Consider the following 20,518-nt stretch of genomic DNA (forward strand, 5'->3'; position numbering starts at 1 on the left):
GATAGTTAGAAACATCGATGAGAGAGAAACATCGATCAGCTGCCTCCTGCACATCTCCCACTGGGGATGTGCCCGCAACCCATGTACATGCCCTTGACCGGAATCGAACCTGGGACCTTTCAGTCCGCAAGCCGACGCTCTATCCACTGAGCCAAACCGGTTTCGGCTATATGGCATAATCTTATAAACATTATAAAATCACTAAACCTTCATAAAAGAGTTCTTCAAATTTTATTTAGAGCATGAAATAAGGACCTGGACTAGAATGTTGAAGGGGTAATTAGATGAAACATAAGAATAATCCTTTAATGGTATTTCTTAAGATGTTCAGCTTTTATATGAATTTTGATTTTTAAAAATTTTCTTGATAGTTTATGTAATATCTAGTTGATGTCTTTCTGGACTGTTAAATGAAGAGCTTATTTTCTCAAAGTGTTCCCAGTTAAAGACTATTTGGAGCAGAACTGCTAGTAAGGACACCATTTCTAATGTAATATCAGCAGGTCTTTGGGGGGAAATACCAAGCCTGAAATTCACTATACTGAACACAGTAGCAAATGATTTTTCCTTTGCCCTTCTAACTGTGAAGGTGGTGTATTGTCTCCTTGATGCCAGAATGTGGTATAACATAAGCCTTTGCCTATACTTAGTATAAATTTATTAGACATAGTCCCTGCACGCAGTCTAGCAGAGAGCCCTGCATTACAGAAATAATTCTTGTGCTGCTGAGCTGGCGATTTCCCCACTTAATCACTTGTGTGACGTCATCTATGCTGTTGGTAGGAAATGTGCTGACCATGTCCTGCGTTTTAAAAGGCAGATGCAACAGGGGTACTAGCTAAAAATGAAATTAAAAATAAACCTTTAAGTTATCTTGAGGGTCTTAAGTGTCCAGAAGGATTAAAGTGGTACAAGTGTTATTAATCAACATGCTTGACTAAGAACCACATTTTGTATTTGGTCACCTAGTAATCAACGGACATGCTTGTCCCTAATTGCTTTCCTCTCAGCTCTGTGGTGATTGCAGAGTGGAGGAAAAGCAGTAGGCAGGAAGAGGGTATTATAATTAGAGGTCTGAAATGCTGTTCTAATTTTCAAATGAGTATTAAACATTCCAACTTTGTTTTTATAATAAGGATTACACAAATTGTTGACTTGTGATTCTTATAATGGTAGCTACAAATGAAAGAGACCAGATGTTAGTCACTGATGACTGTACTGGATTGCGACTGAATCTTTTGTCTGGGGGAGAAGGCAGGACCCCTAATGTATATTTGATTTCTTGGCAGAAAGATGGATACTACGATGCTGAATTTGCGGAATCTGTTTGAGCAGCTTGTACGCCGGGTGGAGATTCTCAGTGAAGGAAATGAACTCCGTAAGTCATTCTGAGCTGGCCTGTGTGAAGAGAGAAAGCATTTCAGACTTGGGTTTTCTACAGAGCTGAACAGAACATTCCAAACTGAAACTTGATTTTTGTTGGGTTTCCTAAAAAGAAAGTGATGGTCACTTATCCATGGTTAAAGCTTAAAGGACACTTACTCTAAATGGTCACTTTTTCTGTAGTTCTTAAATGGGTTTTATCCAGACTTTTTTCCCACTAAGTAGTTGCCAGTTTCATTTTTGTACCATGAACTCTGGGCAAAATCTGAATTTTCAAGGATGTTGCTTTCTTTCTTTAGAGAGTAGTTGTCTACATTTTTTATCCTGGGCTTTCCCTGTGTTCTAAAGAACATTTTCAATTGAAGAGGAGAAAAATGTTATAACCTTTTTGGAGTAATTATTCATCTGCTTTTACCTACTTCATGTATTTGATGTTTAGTAATAAAGGATTGAGATTGGGTAGAGAGCTAGGGGAAAAAAGGAGGTGGTAATAAAACAGTCATCTGTGAAGCAGATTAGTGAGAAAGGAAGGTGAGGCTGGTAGCACAGACTTAAGTGATCTGGAAATATGCTATACCAGCTTCTCTTTGTGTTGCCATCCTCTCCTATTTCAGATTTTTATTGATACTTAATTTAGTAAGTGTTGCTCTTAAGTCAGCCTCATTGCTAAAAAGTAATGTAGCCCTGACTGGTTTGGCTCAGTGGATAGAGCGTCGGCCTGTGGACTGAAGGGCCCTGGGTTTGATTCTGGTCAAGGGCATGTACCTTGGTTGCAGGCATGTCCCCAGTAGGGGGTGTGCAGGAGGCAGCTGATAGATGTTTCTCTCATTGATGTTTCTAACTCTCTATCCCTCTCCCTTCCTCTCTGTAAAAAAAAAAAAAAAAAGAAAAGAAAAAAATATGTATATACCCAGCGACTGAATGGTGGAACAACCAGAGCAACCGGTTGACTAGTTGCTATAACGTGCACTGTCCACCAGAGGACAGATGCTCAGCACAGGAGCTGCTCCCTGGTGATCGCTGTGCTCCACAGTGGAAGCAGTCACTAGCAGGCCCTGGGTGAGGCCGAGTCTATGAACCTATCAAATATCTGAGAATCCAGATTCTGTCCTGACCTCCCATGCAGGCCCTTTAAGGTGTAGAAAGTGCGCAGGGAGCTGGTATAGGTGGATGGCAAGAGGGGACTTGACTTGAACCCCCAAGGGAGGCTGTCCTGATAGCTGAGGATCCTGAAGCATGGCAACTCTGAATATCCCCAGTGGTGTCACTGACCTGGCATCACACATCACGGACGTTCACTGAGTGGCTTTCAGGTACAAAGATCTCTGCCAGGTTCCTCCAGGACACAGAACATGCCTTTACCCAAGACATTACCCCAAAATATCAGCTCAGACTAATTTCCTCATTCAGCAGCTGCACAGAGGGCGGGTCTACAGCCACTCAGCTGACCAGGATGAGCAGTGCTCCCACAGTGAGCAGATCCCCGCAGGCTACGGCCCCAACCAGTGCATGAATCTGTGCACCAGGCCTCTAGAGTGTGTGTGTGTGTGTGTGTGTGTGTGTGTGTGTGTGTATAGTAATGTAAGAACTATGTCTTAAACTTAAAAAAATAATCCCTACCGTATTTAGTAATGGCATCTTGCTTATGCCACTCAATATTTCCTTCAATTTGATTGATGTTTTTAATAGCTCTTATCCACTTACAGGCCTTTCAAAACAATAATCTATTTTCTCTCTCTAGTAGCTGTTACATGACCCTATCATCTGGTACCAGCTCAGTAACCATGATGGCATACTAATTAGGCTTCTTTTTGAGATCACATCATCTCAGAAGATGGATAACTTTGGAGTCTAGTGGGGAGGAGTATTGAATAGATCTTAAAATTCAGGTTCATTCAGCAAATATTTAACGAGAACCTATCACAACCTCTAGCACATGTTGAGTTGAGGAAGGGGTGACTAACTGGCTTAATGAAGAAAAGTAGGGTTTGAATTGAGCCTTAGATGTAGGGTAGGATCCCAACAGGCAGAGATGAAATAGGGCATTTAGGATCAGGGGAACAGCCTGAATGGAGGCAAGAGGGTGTGGGGTTTGGGGGAATAGGAGTAAGGGGCAGTGACATACTCAGAGCTGTACTTTTGGGAGATTACCCTGGCAGAGGTGGAGGCTGGGAGAATGATAAGACATGGTTGCCATTGCTCAGGAAAGGCAACGGGAGTCCTAACTGGGATGGTGTGAAGATGGAAATAAGGGGAAATGGGTAGAAGAGATTGTGAGAATAAGATCTCTAGGAGGAGGCAGCTGGTAGATGTGGGGGCAGAGAGAGGAATCTGAGGTTTGAAGTCTCAATAACTATGCTGACTTTTAATAGTTTTTTCTGTGTCTCTTTATCTGTAAAATATGAATTTAAATGTCTGTCTTTGTGGGAGTTCTGTGAAGATTGGGGATAAAATGAGATACTAGTTGTGAAAATACTTTGGAAGTAGTTATACCAAGAATATACAAGGTATTTATTTTTACAGATACCCTTATTTTATAAGCAAATTTATACCTTCCCATTGATTTCTGTTACAAAATAGAGGCATGTTTTGTCTCCCTCTTAAATCCCTAACTTGGAATGCTGGCTCTTGAGGAACTAAAGTGGCTCAGTGTTTTCTAGACTCTAGAATCTCTTTTCTGCAACCACCCTAGTCTCTGTCGTTTTCTTTGACACTAGGAATTCCTCCCATGCCCAGGTATCCCAACTCTTTATTCTTGAGTTTCATCATAACTTCATTCTTCTTTCTCCTTTTTTTTTTTTAAAGCTAAGTCCAAGGTTATTATTGAAAGATCAGAGTGAAGGTTAATATTCAAATAAAATTACTTTAATGGCCTAGGTCCATGGTCGACAAACTGTGGCTCGCGAGCCACATGCAGCTCTTTGGCCCCTTGAGTGTGGCTCTTCCTAAGCCTTAGGAGTACCCTAATTAAGTTAATAACAATGTACCTACCTATATAGTTTAAGTTTAAAAAATTTGGCTCTCAAAAGAAATTTCAAACATCGTACTGTTGATATTTGGCTCTGTTGACTAATGGGTTTGCCGACCACTGGCCTAGGTATTTTGTTATCTTTGTTTTCCCCAGTCACCATGATTTTTATCTTTATTTTATTATGAACTGTCTGAATTCTTTTTTTAAAAAATATATATATTTATTGATTTCAGAGAAGAAGGGAGAAGGAGAGAGAAAAACATCAATGATGAGAGAGAATCACTGATTGGCTGCCTCCAGCATGCCCCACACTGGGGTTTGAGCCCACAACCCGGGGCATGTGCTCTGACAGGGAATCGAACGGTTACCTCCTAGTTCATAGGTTGACGCTCAACCACTGAGCCACACCAGCTGGGCTGCCTGAATTTTTTGATGTTGTTGGTGTGTAAATTAGGAATAAATATAACAGTATTTATTAGGTGCCTATTGTATTCCAATACTACACTAGGTTTGTGCTATGCTGTACAGTAGGCAATACTGAAGTGTATGTGATATGGTACCTATCTTCAAGAAGATTATGGTATTTAAGTTTCAGAGACAGGATTCTTTCTCATGAAACAAAGACAATACAAGTATCAGAATATATGCTTGTGGGAAGTAGAGAAAAATTTAATGTGGAGCAAACAAATTACAAAAGAGCAGATGGGACTAGAAAAATCGGTACATAAAGAAGAATAGGGCCGAAACCGGTTTGGCTCAGTGGATGGAGCGTCGGCCTGCGGACTGAAGGGTCCCGGGTTCGATTCTGGTCAAGGGCATGTGCCTTGGTTGCGGGCACATCCCCAGTGGGAGGTGTGCAGGAGGCAGCTGATCGATGTTTCTCTCTCATCGATGTTTCTAGCTCTCTATCTCTCTCCCTTCCTCTCTGTAAAAAATCAATAAAATATATTTAAAAAAAATAAATAGAAGAATAGGTAGGGCATTTCATTTGGAGTGCATAGCTTGATCACAAGTGAGTAGGCAGAAATGAGCATGGGTCTGTTCTGAGGGCAGGGATAAACTGGATTAGTTAGAAAGAGGGTGTTGTGTGTTCTAAAGACGTAGTTTTTAAAATTTATTAATTTATTACTTATTAATTTATTACTTTATTATTAGGTTGGTAAGGTGGGCTTGGATCCCTGGACTTTAAATTTGATCTGAACAGCAATTCTTCATTTATTCATTCATTCAATAAATATTTAAATGCCTATGATGTGTTAAGCAAAGTGCTAGGCACTAGTGATAAAAGAGCAAAAGAGACACGGGGTCATTGCCCTTAAGAAGCTTCAAGGGCCCTCATTGGTTTGGCTCAGTGGATAGAGCATTGGCCTGTGGACTGAAAGGGTCCCGGGTTCAATTCCGGTAAAGGGCACATGCCCGGGTTGCGGGCTTGATCCCCAGTAAGGGGGGGGGGGTGCCGGAGGCAGCCAATCATTGATTCTTTCTCACCATTGATGTTTCTATCTCTTTTTCCCTCTCCCTTCCTCTCTGAAATCAATAAAAATATTTAAAAAAAAAAAAAAAGAAGCAGCAGCTTTGAGGACAGTAGGTAAGATAAAGGGTCCAATAACGAAGGTCCCAAGAGGAGTGAACTGAAAAGAGATTTCTGAATTGCTTTAATCCGTTCGCTGAATTATGAACCAAACCCTAATTTTTTTTTTAATGAATCAAAGATTATCCTCAATTTGTTTTAAGGAAATTTCTCTTTTCCTTTCTCCTTTTTGTTAATTGAATTTAATATGTCCTTGTTTTTTTTAAGGAGATAGTTTGAATTTAATAAATCATTTGAATGTGTACTTCATGACAGGCTGGTATGAAGTCGAATTGTGATTCACAAACTGGGGGAGAAAAGGCCATGTTTGTTGATCTTCTCACACCATCAAAATTTTTCCTGGTCTGTGGTCTAAAGGGCCTTTTTGACCCTTTATAACAAACTTAGTTTTTAACAGAATTGTACTTAACAGTAATAACCTGGCCTGGCTGGAGTGACTCAGTTGGTTGAGTGCTCTGTGCACCGAAAGGTTGCTGGGTCGATTCCTGGTCAGGCACATACCTGGGTTGCGGGTTTGATCCCTTATTTGGGGTGTATAGGGAAGGCAGCTGATAGATGTTTCTCTCACAACGATGTTTCTCTCTCTCTCTCCCTCCCCTCCCCCTACCCCCTTCCTCTCTCTAAGCATGTCCTCAGGGGAGGATTAAAAAAAAAGTAATCAGTCATGTATGCACATGTTATGGTTTTGGTCTAACAAACTAAGTTGAACCAGTAGTAATTTAATAATTTGTACTATTAAAATAGGAACTTTTTCCTTGAAATTAATCGATACTTTATTTGGAGTTCCATTGCAATGAGACCTGTAATGTATGTCAGTTAACAATGAACAAGAATTAAGACCTAAATTTTATTAATTTATTACTTATTATTTTATTAATTTTTATTAATTTTTTAATCTTTATTGTTGGAAATATTACATGCCCCCTGTTTTCCCCCTATTGATCCCTTCTAATCTGCTCTGCCTCCCACCCCAGGCCTTTACCACCCTGTTGTCTGTGTCCATGGGTTATGCATATATGCATACAAGTTCTTTGGTTGATCACTTCATTATTTTTATTTTTTAAAATATTTTAATTGATTTTTAGAGAGAGCGATAGGGAGAGGGAGAAAAAAACATTGATGTTGAGAGGGAAACATTGACATGGCTGCCTCCCGCACGCCTCCTACCTGGGATCAAGCTTGCAACCTGGGCATGCGTCCCGACCAGAATTGAACCAGCACCCAAACAACAGAGCCACACTGGCCAGGGCTAAAAACCTAAATTTAATAAGACTTATTAAGGAATATCTCAAAAAAGGGGACATATGTGATACTTTCAACAATAAAGAATTATAGAAAGAAAAAAAAGGAATATCCCAAAGAATAAACCAGCACAATTAGGTCAAATGGAAATCTTCTTGTTCTCAATTTGTTTTTCAATTTCTTAAATATTTGTGTGTGTATGTAGAGCTACATTTAGAAACATTTAGTTGACCACAGTAGAAAGGAGGTAGAAAGTTTTTAGACTGTGTAGTTGAAAAGTGTGTTTCTTATTCTTTATTTTTTGAAATTGAAGTATTACATACATCAGGTAATACACAAATCATAAGTGTACGACTTAATGATTACCAGAGTGAACATGGCTAAGAACCAGCTTTGGGGTTTTTTTGTGTATGTTTTTTTAAAATATGTTTTTATTGATTTTTAGACAGAGAGAGGAAGGAAGAGGGATAGAGAGATAGAAACATTGATGAGAGAGGAACATCATCGATCAGTTGCCTCCTGCATACACTCCTACTGGGAATCGAGCACACAGCTCGGACATGTGCCCTGACCTGGGAATCAGTGACCTCTTGGTTCCTGTGTCAGTGGTCAACTATTGAGCCATACAGCCTGGGCTCATTTTTAATTTTCTTCCTTGTGAATCTATAGTGTTGAAATTTTTAAGTTTACAAAAGGATATATTGTCGTTTTCTTTAAATTTAAAGGTGGAAAATTAGCCCTTAATAATGTTCCAAACTATTAACTAAACCAGCATGTCTTTTAAAACTATTTAAATTGTAATAATATATAATAATAATAGTAATATGCATGCATATATACATATATATATTTGGTCTTTGTTATTTGCATTGTCTAAGGTAACTAGGTCATACTATCTTGTTTTGCTAAAATCTTTTGTTGGCTAAACACTATAGTTTCCTTATATGTAAGACTTGATTTCTATAGATTGAATTGGTAGCCTAATTTTAATTTGTAAGTTTGAAATTTAGTCAAATAATTAAAATTGTTTTAAAAGGAGACTATATTGTTTCTATGCTCTTAAGTTAAATTCAAATAGGAAAAGTGCTCCTACTATCTAAAAATCTGCTCTCCTTGTGTAAATTTGGCCTAGTTTCAGCTGTAAACTGGGTTAGTTTGACCAACAGATGTACACCTTTGAAACTTCCTCCATTGATACTGGTGAAAAGTGATGCTTATAGATAGATTGAGGTTAACTGGAAATAGTAAGGCATTGTGGAAAAAAGTCTTTGCCGATAGAGATGATAAGAATGAATGCCACTAGGGTTTTCATGCTTGGAGGTGCTGCCTTGGAAGTGGTGCTGTCTTTGCAGACATTTGAAGAGAATACGCATTCTGCTATCAGTGACCCACCCAAATCTAGTAGGTCTTCTCTTCCTGTATCTTTCTAACTGGAATGTTTATATACCCTTCAGGGCAGTGTTAAACAGCAAATTGGCTCTTTACTTTCAAATCAATATTTGTATAATTATATAGCTGAATGGAATTGCAGGCCTAGACAGCCGTAATATTAATCTACATCTACTGGAGCATACTGCAACAGTTACATTTGAATTTGCTGTTTAGCATCTCTCTGGCACAGCAATGAGTGACTCTAAAGGAGGCTGCTTTTGTTTTATAGCTGTAACTGTCCTGGTGAGTGACAGCTGCCCCAAAGGTATCCCCCTTTGATTGCCTTCTGTTCAGGAGCTTTCAGTGTTGGTGTTACATCTGGAGCCAGGTGACTAATGAGTTACTTATTCCATAGCAGATGCCACTGGCTAAGCCAGAGTAAGTGGCCTGCTGAAATAGGAATTGCTCCCCACAAAGCTCTCATCTAGAGTGATGAACATATATCCAGAATCTGCTCTTGGTTGTTTTCAGCTGTCCATAGTTTAGCGGGGCCCTTAATTATGTATTTGGAGTAAAACTAACCAGAGGACTCATTTATAATAAGAGCATTTGTAATTCATGCGTTTGGTGTTTGAATTATTAAAGTTTCCCTCCTTTCTTTAGAATTCATCCAGTTGGCAAAGGACTTCGAGGATTTCCGTAAAAAGTGGCAGAGAACAGACCAAGAGCTGGGGAAATACAAGGATCTTCTGATGAAAGCAGAGACTGAGCGTAGTGCTCTGGATGTTAAGCTGAAGCATGCACGCAATCAGGTGGATGTAGAGATCAAGCGGAGACAGCGAGCTGAGGCTGACTGTGAAAAGCTGGTGTGTATTGTTTTCTATGCTAGTACTGTGACACTGGGGGAGGGGGAAGCATCTGATAATGTTTTGATTTTTTTAAAATTTATATTTTAGAGAGAGAGAAGTGGAGGTGAGGTGGAGAAGCATTGATTTGATGTTCCACTTATGCATTCATTGGTTGGTTCTTAATATGTGCCCTGACCAGGATTGAATGCACAACCTTGGCATATCAGAATGATGCTCTGACCAACTGAGCACTGTCAGGGCCTGATAATGCTTCCACTTGCCAGATATACCCAACTTCTTATTCCGTATTAAAGAACTAAAAGCAACCTGTCCGTTGACAATTTGTCTTTGATTGGAACTGAAACTGCAGCTTAGGAATCCTGTTCTCCATAGGTTGAAATTTAAATTTTTTTCCATTTTTGACTCGGAACTACTACTTAATAGACAGATTTCAAGTGAGAATTTAAAGAATTATAATTAGGGGGAAGGGCAGGGAAATCCTAGCATACTTGGTCTGTCACAAGACAATTGGCCATCTCTCATGCCACCCAGAATATCCTCAGTCTTATATCAATAGTTAGTACTTTGATACACGTAAGACAACTCTAAGCCTTTCCTTCACAACTGCTCCTGATTCAAGATAAAGAGCTAGATATATTCAACAAGTTGAGCAGTGTGGCTAACATAGAACACTTTCATTTTGGTGTACCAAGGTGGGTCATGGTACAAAGGAAAGCCTTTACTAGGAGGCACTAATCTACCCTGGCACAGTATTAGATGCCTCAGTGAGCTCAAATTATCTGGTTCTAGTGTGTCATAGCTTTGTATCCATTTAATAACATTTTGCTTCACCATTTAGAAAGGTGGATGGCTGTTTTGATCTGTGGAAGCCAATAATTGTCCGATAAAATGACAATAAAGTGTTTGTGCTATGCAAAATTTATTTTGGGACTCTCATTTTGCAATACTCCGTCCTTGTGGATTAGCAGTTTGATCCAAAAGTCTTGTCGCAGAAACCTCAATTTGCTAGATGGAGTTTATTTTACCAGTCAGAGATCAGAGACACAATCTGGACTTGATGTGAATTAATATGCTATTGGTGTAATAGCTTTCCTGAGGGCTCATTTGCATAATGCTGTATTTCAATGTCTTCAGGTCTGCCCATCCCATAAATTTGAGGTGAAGCTTTCTCCCCTCGTTGGTTAGGATGTTTTATTCTGCTTTGGTCTGTAGGAAAGACAGATTCAGCTGATCCGAGAGATGCTCATGTGTGACACATCTGGCAGCATTCAACTAAGTGAGGAGCAAAAATCAGCTCTGGCTTTTCTCAACAGAGGCCAACCATCCATTGGCAACGCTGGGAACAAAAGGTGGGGGAACTGCATCTGTTGTTATCTGATCACGAGCAACACAGCTGTCAGAAGTTCTTGTTATCTGAACTCTTAAATAAACTGGTTCTGGAATGTGTGCTGAATAAAGCAGAAAAGACTTAGAGGAAGGGTGGGTGGGAAATAAAGGCACAGGGGCCTCCCTATTTCTTTTGTTTTTTAAATCTTTACTTAAGATGTTGTTTCGCCATGGGTAAAATTTTGATGTTGGTGCTGAATTGCACACCAATAACTAATCCTAAGATTGCTAAGGAACCAAAAGGTGAAAGTGGCAGTTCAGCAATACTTTTAGTGTTTACTCTCCAGAGAGCTCTTGTAGCTCCTCTGGTTTAGAAAGGTCTTCTGTGAGCCAAGACCAGATAGTAATTTTGGTTCCACTGCATCTCTCTTTAAAAAAGTCTCAACTAGGCTTTGAATTTAACACCCCCAATACGGTATGTAGGGAGAGGTCAGCACTCTTAGAGGTATTTATTTTGTTGCCTGATTGTTTTATGGGGAATCTTGATAACTAAGAAGATGTATGGGCTTAATTTCTTAAAAAGCTAAGGCTGGCTAATACTCTCTCTTGCAGAAAGCAACCACAATTGGGATCAAATTAAACTTCACTCTTCTGCCTTGTAAATTTTTAGGAGTCTGTAGTACAGACTCAGTAGGGAATAGAACCCATACCCCTAACTGTAATTTTCAGCTGTAGTTATAAGGCCTTTGCTGAAAAAGCAACTGTATTGCATGCACACACTCCTCATGAAACCATAAAAAGCAACCCACCACAGCTAGGGTCTATGCTTGGAGTTATCTTTAAAGGGAAGGGATTGCTGTGAAATTGCTGACATTATCTGACCTGCTAGGTAACTTGTTCTGGGTATTGGTGGATTTTACTTTTCATAGTCTTCTTTGTCTAACTTCGTATTGTTTCACTCTATAGACTGTCAACCATTGACGAATCTGGTTCCATTTTATCAGATATCAGCTTTGACAAGACTGATGAATCACTGGTAATGAACATTTGACCTCTGAGTATTATTTATATTTCCTCTCCCTCAGGAATATCTCTGCTGTCCTTCTAGAATCCCCCCCCTTTTTTAAATTATTTTATTACTGTGTTATTAATTGATGTGTTATAGATACTGAGGTAGCATTTAAAAATATAAATCCACACAAACTATAAGAGACTTGCGTATATATTTTTTGTTTCTGGAAGTGGGAATATAGAATTCAGGATTTGACATGAGGTTAAATTTGTTTAATGGATTTGTGAGCTGCATGTATTAATTGATTATATCTTGACTTATTAAAACCTTACCTAGCAATAAAAATTTCTTTTAGCAAAGCTCTGTTTGGTCAGGGCTTATTTGTTGCTCTTAGGGAGAATAGATTTGTACCTTATTTCTCAATTAGTTTGGTTCTAGAGGGAAACTTAGTTTTACTTCACAATTAGAGGGAAAACCAGTGCTCTGGAGCTTCAGCTAGAAGACTGGAGAGTTTCCAGGTACTATATAATGCTTTGATCAACAATATAATGCTTAGGCCAAACCGGTTTCGGCGTAAGCTACAATTTGCTGTATACAACTGTTTCTGGATTTTGTGTTTAGCATGTCTAAACACTGTTACCCTGCTTTTTTAGGGCAGCACCCTTCTCTTAACTTCTGATGGTGTTTCTGCATGAAAGGTCATCTCCTGGTATTTCAACCTTTGATGTTCAAAAATGGGAACCTATTCTACTGACTGAAAGCTTAACAAACAAAACAGTAAATCAGGAGGTTATTGGAGATTTGTTTTCTGATGATAGCCAAACAAGTGACAAGTACTTGTTACATGGGCTATGAGTTTTCTGTCCAAATTCAGTGTTTGACTAGGGCCGAGGTCGGCAAACTGCGGCTCGCGAGCCACATGTGGCTCGTTGGCCCCTTGAGTGTGGCTCTTTCTAAGCCTTAGGAGTACCCTAATTAAGTTAATAACACTGTACCTACCTATATAGTTTAAGTTTAAAAAATTTGGCTCTCAAAAGAAATTTCAGTCGTCGTACTGTTGATATTTGGCTCTGTTGACTAATGAGTTTGCCGACCAATGGACTAGGGAAATATAGCCATTTTATAGATATCAATATTTGGTATTACCTTTTTGGAATAAGGAAGGATATAGAATAGGTCTGGGATATATAATAAAACTAAAACATACTGTTTGCTGACTTTGAAGCTAGACCTCTGTTATGTTATCTGTTGTAACTGAAGCTAAATCAAACAAGCAGTAGCTAAATTATTTGACCATGAATTGGAGAGATTAAATTTATGTAGCTAAGCTACAATTTTTTTTTAAAGTTTTTTTTAAAATATATTTTATTGATTCTTAACAGAGAGATAGTTAGAAACATCGATGGGAGAGAAACATCGATCAGCTGCCTCCTGCACATCTCCTACTGGGGATGTGCCCGCAACCCTGGTACATACCCTTGACCGGAATCAAACCTGGGACCTTTCAGTCTGCAGTCCGACGCTCTATCCACTGAGCCAAACCGGTTTCGGCCTAAGCTACAATTTGCTGTATACAACTGTTTCTGGATTTTGTGTTTTCAGGGATTATCAGGAGTAAGGAAGTCACAGGTAGCTACTAAAAATACATATGGTTAAAATAAGTTAAGGAAAGCTAGACCACAGTAAAAGACAAATAAATCTTCAGTGGCGAATATCTTTTAGGGCCCAGGGAAGAGAGATGATTGAGAGAAATAAATCCTAAACTAGAACTTTTTAAGTGACTATATTGTACAGAACATATGATTAGACAATAGCAGTCCCTTAAGAGGAATCAGATCTAACACAATCAGTGTGTAGTGCCTAACATTCTCTAAGTTCTAAAACCAATTACAAACATAATCAGAAACAAAGGACCAGGCACTGGAGATGATCACAACAGAAGTTGATTCTTTAACCTTCTCTTGCCTCTGTGGTATTGATTCCTGATTCTATTGTAATAGCTTCAATTTTGGAAAGAAAACATGTTAACTTACTACGGCTCTGTAACTACAATACTTGAGTTCTCCCCCCCAATTTCCTCAAATTGTAAATTAAGGGAGTCTGACTCAAGAAGCCTTTAAAGTTCACTGTAAATTTATTTGTACAGGGTTTAGGGAGGCCTAACCAAAGAAAGAAATTAATACAGTGTAATTGTCAACAGGATTGGGATTCTTCTGTAATAAAGACTTTCAAACTGAAGAAGAGAGAAAAGAGGGTATGTTTTTTTCTTTTTTAAAAAATTTATCTTTATTGTTGAAAGTATTACAGATGTCCCCCTTTTTTCCCTATTGACCCCTCCCCAGGCCTTCACCCACTATTGTCTGTGTCCATGGGTTATGCATACATGCAAATACGTTCTTTGGTTGATCTCTTCCCTCCCCCAGCCCTTTCCCTCTGAGAGTCCTCAGTCTGTTGCATGCTTCCATGTCACTGGATCTGTTTTGTTTGTCAGTTTCTTTTGATCCTTATCTCTTTCTTTCTTTTTTTTGGTTTTTCTTTTCTTTTTAAAATAAAGTAACAATAAAAGAATTTCCTTGGAAATTCTGTCACATAACTGCATTTCTGATATGTTGCTCTAGCCATTGTTAAACACCTTCTAGTCTTTGCTGGGGGTTGTAACTCAGGATAGAATCCTGTCCCATGTTACTATTCTGGACTGCTCTCACTTCATTCATCATGTAGTAAAGGATATGCTTAAGTTTGTTTTGAGTTGTCATATGACTTTTTATGCAGGACTTTTGTGCTCTAATAAAAGCTTCAGATGAAATGTGTGTATAATGGGATAAGCAGAGATCTGTCTGTGCGTGCTTATTTAGGGTGCTTAATATGTTTCCAAAGACTTCGTGTCCTTAGATAGGATTACAGCTCTACTTTGTCTGGTGCTGTCATCTAAATTTTTCCAAAGCTTGCTTGTTTCTTCAAGGGAAGACATTTTTGTGTTGGTACAACTTAAGCTTCATGTGGAAATAGGCAGTGAGAGAAAGCACATTGTTTGTTATTTACCATAGCCTTGGATCCTAGGACTTGGATCCAAGTTGTCTAATGGAATAAGTTTATCTTCTGTGCTTCAGATCTGCTTGGCACTAAAGTTAATAGTGTTTGCCCCCGCTCTAGCGCTCCAATAGCCGACAGTTCGTTGATGGCCCCCCGGGACCTATAAAGAAAACTCGTTCCATTGGCTCTACAGCAGACCAGGTAAGAATAGTCAGGCCAAGACAATTGTGGTCTTGAACACATCAAAGATTAGTAGCCCCAAACATTAAAAATTCTGAGTCAACATTGCAAGTGTTATTTTGAGATGTTGATGAGGGTGTATTTTTATGTAATAGGATCCTTATCCATATGAATGGAATCAGTCTGATTAAATAAACAGCTGTCAGATTTATGCTTGATTCTTAGTTGCTTGTATGTATACCCTCTTGGCCTATATTTCTGTCTTAAAGGATGAGATTTTGACTTAATAGTGATTTGGGCCTTAAGTCCTGACAAAGACTCAGGAATTTTTCAAGCATTCCAAAACCCTATAGTGGAGGGGAAATTAGATTTAAATGTTCGTCCTTCCCTCATTACAATTTTGTTTCAGGGAAATGAATCCATAGTTGCAAAAACTACAGTGACTGTTCCCAGTGATGGCGGGCCCATTGAAGCTACATCCACTATTGAAACTGTTCCATATTGGACAAGAAGTCGAAGGAAAACAGGTCCTCTGGGTTGTGGGTGATGGCCAGAGCACTGTATCAAGCTCTACCTTAGATTGCTAGCCTGGCCTATGCCATTAGTGCCTAACTTGTTAATTCTTGATACTGTATGTGTGTGTGTGTGTGTGTGTGTCTGTTATATTCACTTCTTTTTTTGTGTGTTAATCCTCACTAGAGGATATTTTTCCCATTGATTTTTAGAGAGTGTGAAAGGGACCAAATGGGAGGGGAAAAGAGGAGAGAGAGAGAAACATTGATGTGAGAGACACATCAATTGGTTGCCTCCTGCTTGTGCCCCAACTGGATGGGGGAACCTGCAACCCGGGTACTTCAGTTCATGGGCCAGCACTCTAACCACTGAGCACAACAGCCAGGGCTCACAATTTTTTTTTCTTTTTTTTTAGAGAGAGGAAGTTGTGGGGAGAGAGAGAGAGAGAGAGAGAGAGAGAGAGAGGAAGAAGAAAAAGAAACATCGATGTGAGAGAGAAATATCACTAGGTTGCCTCCCGACTGGGGAATTGAACCTGCAACCTAGATATGTCTCCTGCTGGGAATCAAACCCACAATCTTTTGGTGTATGGCAGTGGTTCTCAACCTTCTGACCCTTTAAATACAGTTCCTTATGTTGTGACCCAACCATAAAATTATTTTCGTTGCTACTTCATAACTGTAATGTTGCTACTGTTATGAATCATAATGTAAATATCTGATATGCAGGATGGTCTTAGGCGACCCCTGTGAAAGGGTTGTTCGACCGCCAAAGGGGTCGCGACCCACAAGTTGAGAACCGCTGGTGTATGGGATGTCGCTCCAATCAGCTGAGCCACACCAGCCAGCAATGAAATAAAAGGCTGTCCACTTCTGATTATGGTTACAGATTACTGGTTATCTATCAACTAGAGGCCCAATGCATGAAAATTCATGCAAGAGCAGGCCTTCCTTCTCCCGACTGCCAGCACTGGCTTCCCTCCTCAGGCCTCTGGCATGTACCCAGGACCGGGTTGGCTTCCCTCCTCCGGCCGCCTGCAGGCACCAGGGACCCCGGCTGACTTCCCTCAGGCCACCCGCAGGCACTCGGGACCCAGGCTGGCTTCCATCCAGCCCCGGCTTTATCAGGAAGGATGTCCGGAATGATGTCTGGAAGACACCGGTCTAATTAGCATATTACCCTTTTATTATTATAGATTATATTGAAATTGGGGTTACAGTTCAGAAGTAACAAAATACTTAAGGTTAAAGCTGCTTGCTTTCTAGGTACTTTACAGCCTTGGAATAGTGACTCTACCTTGAGCAGCAGGCCGCCAGAGCCAAGAGCTGAGACAGATGGTTCCAGCACTCCGCAGAGTAGCGGGGGGATGCGTCTGCACGACTTTGTCTCTAAGACGGTAAATCTCTGATTGCTCCTCCTTTTTGGGGGCACCCTTAATATTTTAATTGTGAGAGTAATATATACCAGGAACAAATTTCAGTACTCTAACACAGTGGTCACCAATCTTTCAGACCTCGTGGACCACTGGTTGGTGACTGCTGCTCTAACATTATAAAGTTAAATGATGAATTTCCTTCCTCCTTCCAGTCCCTCTATGCAGGGGTCACTGCTGAATTACAAAAGGTGTGTAGCTTTCCATTCATGGGAGGAACACAAAATTCGAAGAAAGCAACTTTTCAGAAGCATTTTGTGCTTCTTAGTGATATATATGTATGTTTTATGCTTTTAAATAATAGCACAATTTAACTTTGTCCCATATGATTTCCTCATAAAAACCCAAGCAAACTGACAGGCTCAGAGGAGTTAACTGACTTGTTTGAGCTACATGACAGTAAGTGGCATAGTTAACATGGAGGTTTTCTGACTCCTTGTAAACAGATTCTTTCCACTGTTGTACACTCACTGTTCCCTTCCAGTGGGATGACTTTATGCAAGTTACTTAGCCTCTTTTTGCATCTGTTTCCTTAAACAAAAACACAACCTATTTTATAGGATTATTGTGAGAATTACACAAACAGATAAGTGTAAAAAAGGACTAGAAAGCTGTTCAGCACAGGCTAAGTGCTTAAAGTGGTTGATGATGTTGATAATTTCCTAATTCGTACCACTCTGTCCCTTCTGCCCCATTTCATCCTCCTCAGGTTATTAAACCCGAGTCTTGTGTTCCATGTGGAAAGCGGATAAAATTTGGCAAGCTGTCCCTTAAGTGTCGAGACTGTCGTGTCGTCTCTCATCCAGAATGTCGGGACCGCTGTCCCCTTCCCTGCATTCCTACCCTGATAGGGACACCTGTTAAGATTGGAGAGGTACGGCCTATGGGAAGCATTGTGTTAGGGCTTCTTAGCTTTTCCACAGCTGAATGTCAGTTTTGTTCTATAATTAATGATGCCAAGTATGTTTTCCACGAGTAATGAATACAAATTATAAAACGTTAACTTGTAGTCGAGTCCTGTATGGTTTAGTCTGTTTTATAACCTTTCTAGACCAAAACTCCTCTTCCCTTACCTGCCCTCCCACTCGCCCTCCCTTCCCCTTTCTCCTTCCCTTTTTCTCTCCTCACACTTCCTCCCTCTCTTCCTTGTTTCCATTCTCTCCTTTCCTTCCTCCCCTTTCTTTTCTCATCATCTTTCCTCTTCCTTACCCCCCTTCCCCATCCTATCCTATTTTGTAAAATTTGAAACATACAAAAGTAGAGAGATTAATATAACTAATTCCTGGTTTTTATCACTCAACTTCCACAATTACTAATTCATGTCCAGTCTTGCTTTATCAATATTCCTATCTCTCCCTCCTGGCCCTGTCCAATGAATTATTTTGAATCAAATCCCAGACAACATATAAATTCATCTGTGAGTATCTTTTCTCTTTCTTATGTTAGAGATATTCCATACAAGGCTATTAAGATTAGGTTGCTTATTTCTAAAAATTGATTCAATCCATTAAGAAAGTATTTATTGTACAAGCAACATTAGCAAGAAACAAAGCAAAATGACTAAGCTACTACCCAGCCCCAGCAAATCAAATGTTATTTCCATAATTTTAAGAACTCTTATCTGTGCAAAGATTTTTTTTCCCTAACAAATTTTCTGTATTCTGTACCATGGAGTTCTCCCTTAAAGGTAGGGTTGTATCACAAGCAATTGAGTTGTGTTTATTTTCCTTACTAAGAATAATTTAAAAGGTTTTCTTTTTTAAAAGCAACAAATTAGTTTATATTAAAGGCCTTACCTGTAATCTCATTATTGCTTGTTTTCTGATGCCCTTGTGTAGAAGAAAAACAAGGACGCAGTTGTAGCTAGTGGTTTTATTACTTGTTCATGAAGAGTGTGGTATCTGTGACCATAAATCAGTCCTGGTGTGGAGGTAGGAAAAATAATTGAGTGTCTCTGTTCTAATATATGCGTTAAGAATAGGAATTGAAAGGAGACATGATGTCCCAGCCTGAGTATTAGTTGGGAGATGGTTCTGCACACTGGTCTAGATCTGCTGGTCTAAGTGGTAAAAATGATAACTTAAAACATTCCCATTTCAGGGAATACTGGCAGATTATGTGTCTCAGACTTCTCCAATGATCCCCTCCATTATTGTCCACTGTGTAAATGAGATTGAACAGAGGGGGCTGACCGAGGTAAGCATGAACCTGGGGGAGGGTGAGTTTGTTACTTGTGTTAACACTCGGGAGCTTCTTAACTGAGAGTGTCATCTCGATAATAGACAGGCCTATATCGGGTCTCAGGCTGTGACCGGACAGTAAAAGAATTAAAAGAGAAATTTCTCAGAGTGAAAACTGTGCCCCTCCTCAGCAAAGTGGATGACATCCATGCTATCTGTAGCTTCCTGAAAGACTTCCTTCGAAACCTTAAAGAACCCCTTCTGACCTTTCGGCTGAACAAGACCTTTATGGGGGCAGCAGGTAAGAGGAGATCTTAATACTTGAGTGTGAGTCCCACAAGGGGCAGGGATGTTTGCATTTTCTTTGTTTGCAGTTTTATCCCCATCGAGTAAAGTGCCTGAAACAGCAGATATTCAAATACTTTGATGGATAAATAACTATGTCATGTTGCCCATGCCTGTTCTCTTCCTGTCTAAACAGTATAGGGCTCTAACAGGTTTTTGTTGTTGTTTGGTCAAGTTTTAGGTTGGCCTTTTGAACTTAGAACCATCTTTAATTCCTTTTCCTCACATTTCACATTTAATCCATTAGCTGGCAAATCTTGTCTGCAAAGTTCTTGTAAATTATAGGCTACATTTGAAAATTTTCAGTCCTACTACCACTCTGAACATCTCACTCTGGAGTGATGTAAGCACCTCCTGTTTTTCCTGTTTCTACTCTTAACCCTCTGTGGTAAAGTAGCTAGAGTGGTTCTTTTAAATTACATTATGCCCTTTCTGTCTGCAGTGTCTTCCAATGACTTCCCTTCATTCACAGGATAAAATCCAGTCCTTAGCATGTCCCAAAGACCCTACATGATTTGGCTCCTGGTTTTGTATCTGATATCCTTTCCTTTATACCCTTCCCTTCTTTATTTCCTTTCCAGTTATAATGGAGTTCTTGCAGTTCTTAGAACATACCAACCCTCCTGGCCTTCACAGTAGTTGCAGAAATAATATGTGCATGGTTCACTTCTTTATTTCTTTCAGGTTTCTTTTTGAATGTCTTGTCCTCAGAAACCCCTCTCCTGACCAGCATTTCTAAAATAATAGCTCCCATTACTTTCTAGCTTCTTTTTTTTTTCTTCAATTTTTTTAATGTATTTTGTTTTTTTTTCATTTCAATTAAATCTTTATTGTTCAGATTATTACATTTGTTCCTCTCCCCACCCCATAACTCCCCTCCTCCCAGTTCCCACCCCACCCTCCGCCCTCCCTCCCCACCCACTGTCCTCATCCATAGGTGCACGATTTTTGTCCAGTCTCTTCCCCCATCCCCCACACCCTTTTCCCACCCAAGAATAGTCAGCCCATTCCCTTTCTATGTCCCTGATTCTATTATGATCACCAGATTATTGATTCACTTGATTCTTAGA

The 20,518-nt window shown here is 39.7% G+C and overlaps 1 protein-coding gene across 6 annotated transcripts in view; it reads left to right on the forward strand.

The window, feature by feature from the left end:
• The window catches only part of RACGAP1 (Rac GTPase activating protein 1), a 33,749-nt gene that overhangs the window by 8,757 nt on the left and 4,474 nt on the right, over positions 1-20,518 (forward strand). For 3 of the 6 annotated variants that reach the window (XM_006755450.2, XM_006755448.1, XM_015558567.1), the window contains exons 2-12: positions 1,290-1,378; positions 9,222-9,424; positions 10,640-10,776; positions 11,720-11,789; positions 13,966-14,019; positions 14,919-14,999; positions 15,388-15,505; positions 16,757-16,887; positions 17,633-17,797; positions 19,024-19,119; positions 19,206-19,404. In XM_006755450.2, coding sequence (XP_006755513.1) covers positions 1,294-1,378; positions 9,222-9,424; positions 10,640-10,776; positions 11,720-11,789; positions 13,966-14,019; positions 14,919-14,999; positions 15,388-15,505; positions 16,757-16,887; positions 17,633-17,797; positions 19,024-19,119; positions 19,206-19,404 — 1,339 coding nt within the window. In that variant the 5' untranslated portion in view covers positions 1,290-1,293. Of the gene's footprint in view, positions 1-1,289; positions 1,379-3,783; positions 3,891-8,527; positions 8,589-8,847; positions 8,947-9,221; positions 9,425-10,639; positions 10,777-11,719; positions 11,790-13,965; positions 14,020-14,918; positions 15,000-15,387; positions 15,506-16,756; positions 16,888-17,632; positions 17,798-19,023; positions 19,120-19,205; positions 19,405-20,518 lie in introns of those variants that run through there. The other 3 variants (XM_015558568.1, XM_006755449.2, XM_015558569.1) reach the window with 3 other exon arrangements.

Source organism: Myotis davidii, unplaced genomic scaffold, assembly GCF_000327345.1.
Source record: "Myotis davidii unplaced genomic scaffold, ASM32734v1 scaffold290, whole genome shotgun sequence".
In the NCBI taxonomy this organism is placed as follows: domain Eukaryota; kingdom Metazoa; phylum Chordata; class Mammalia; order Chiroptera; family Vespertilionidae; genus Myotis; species Myotis davidii.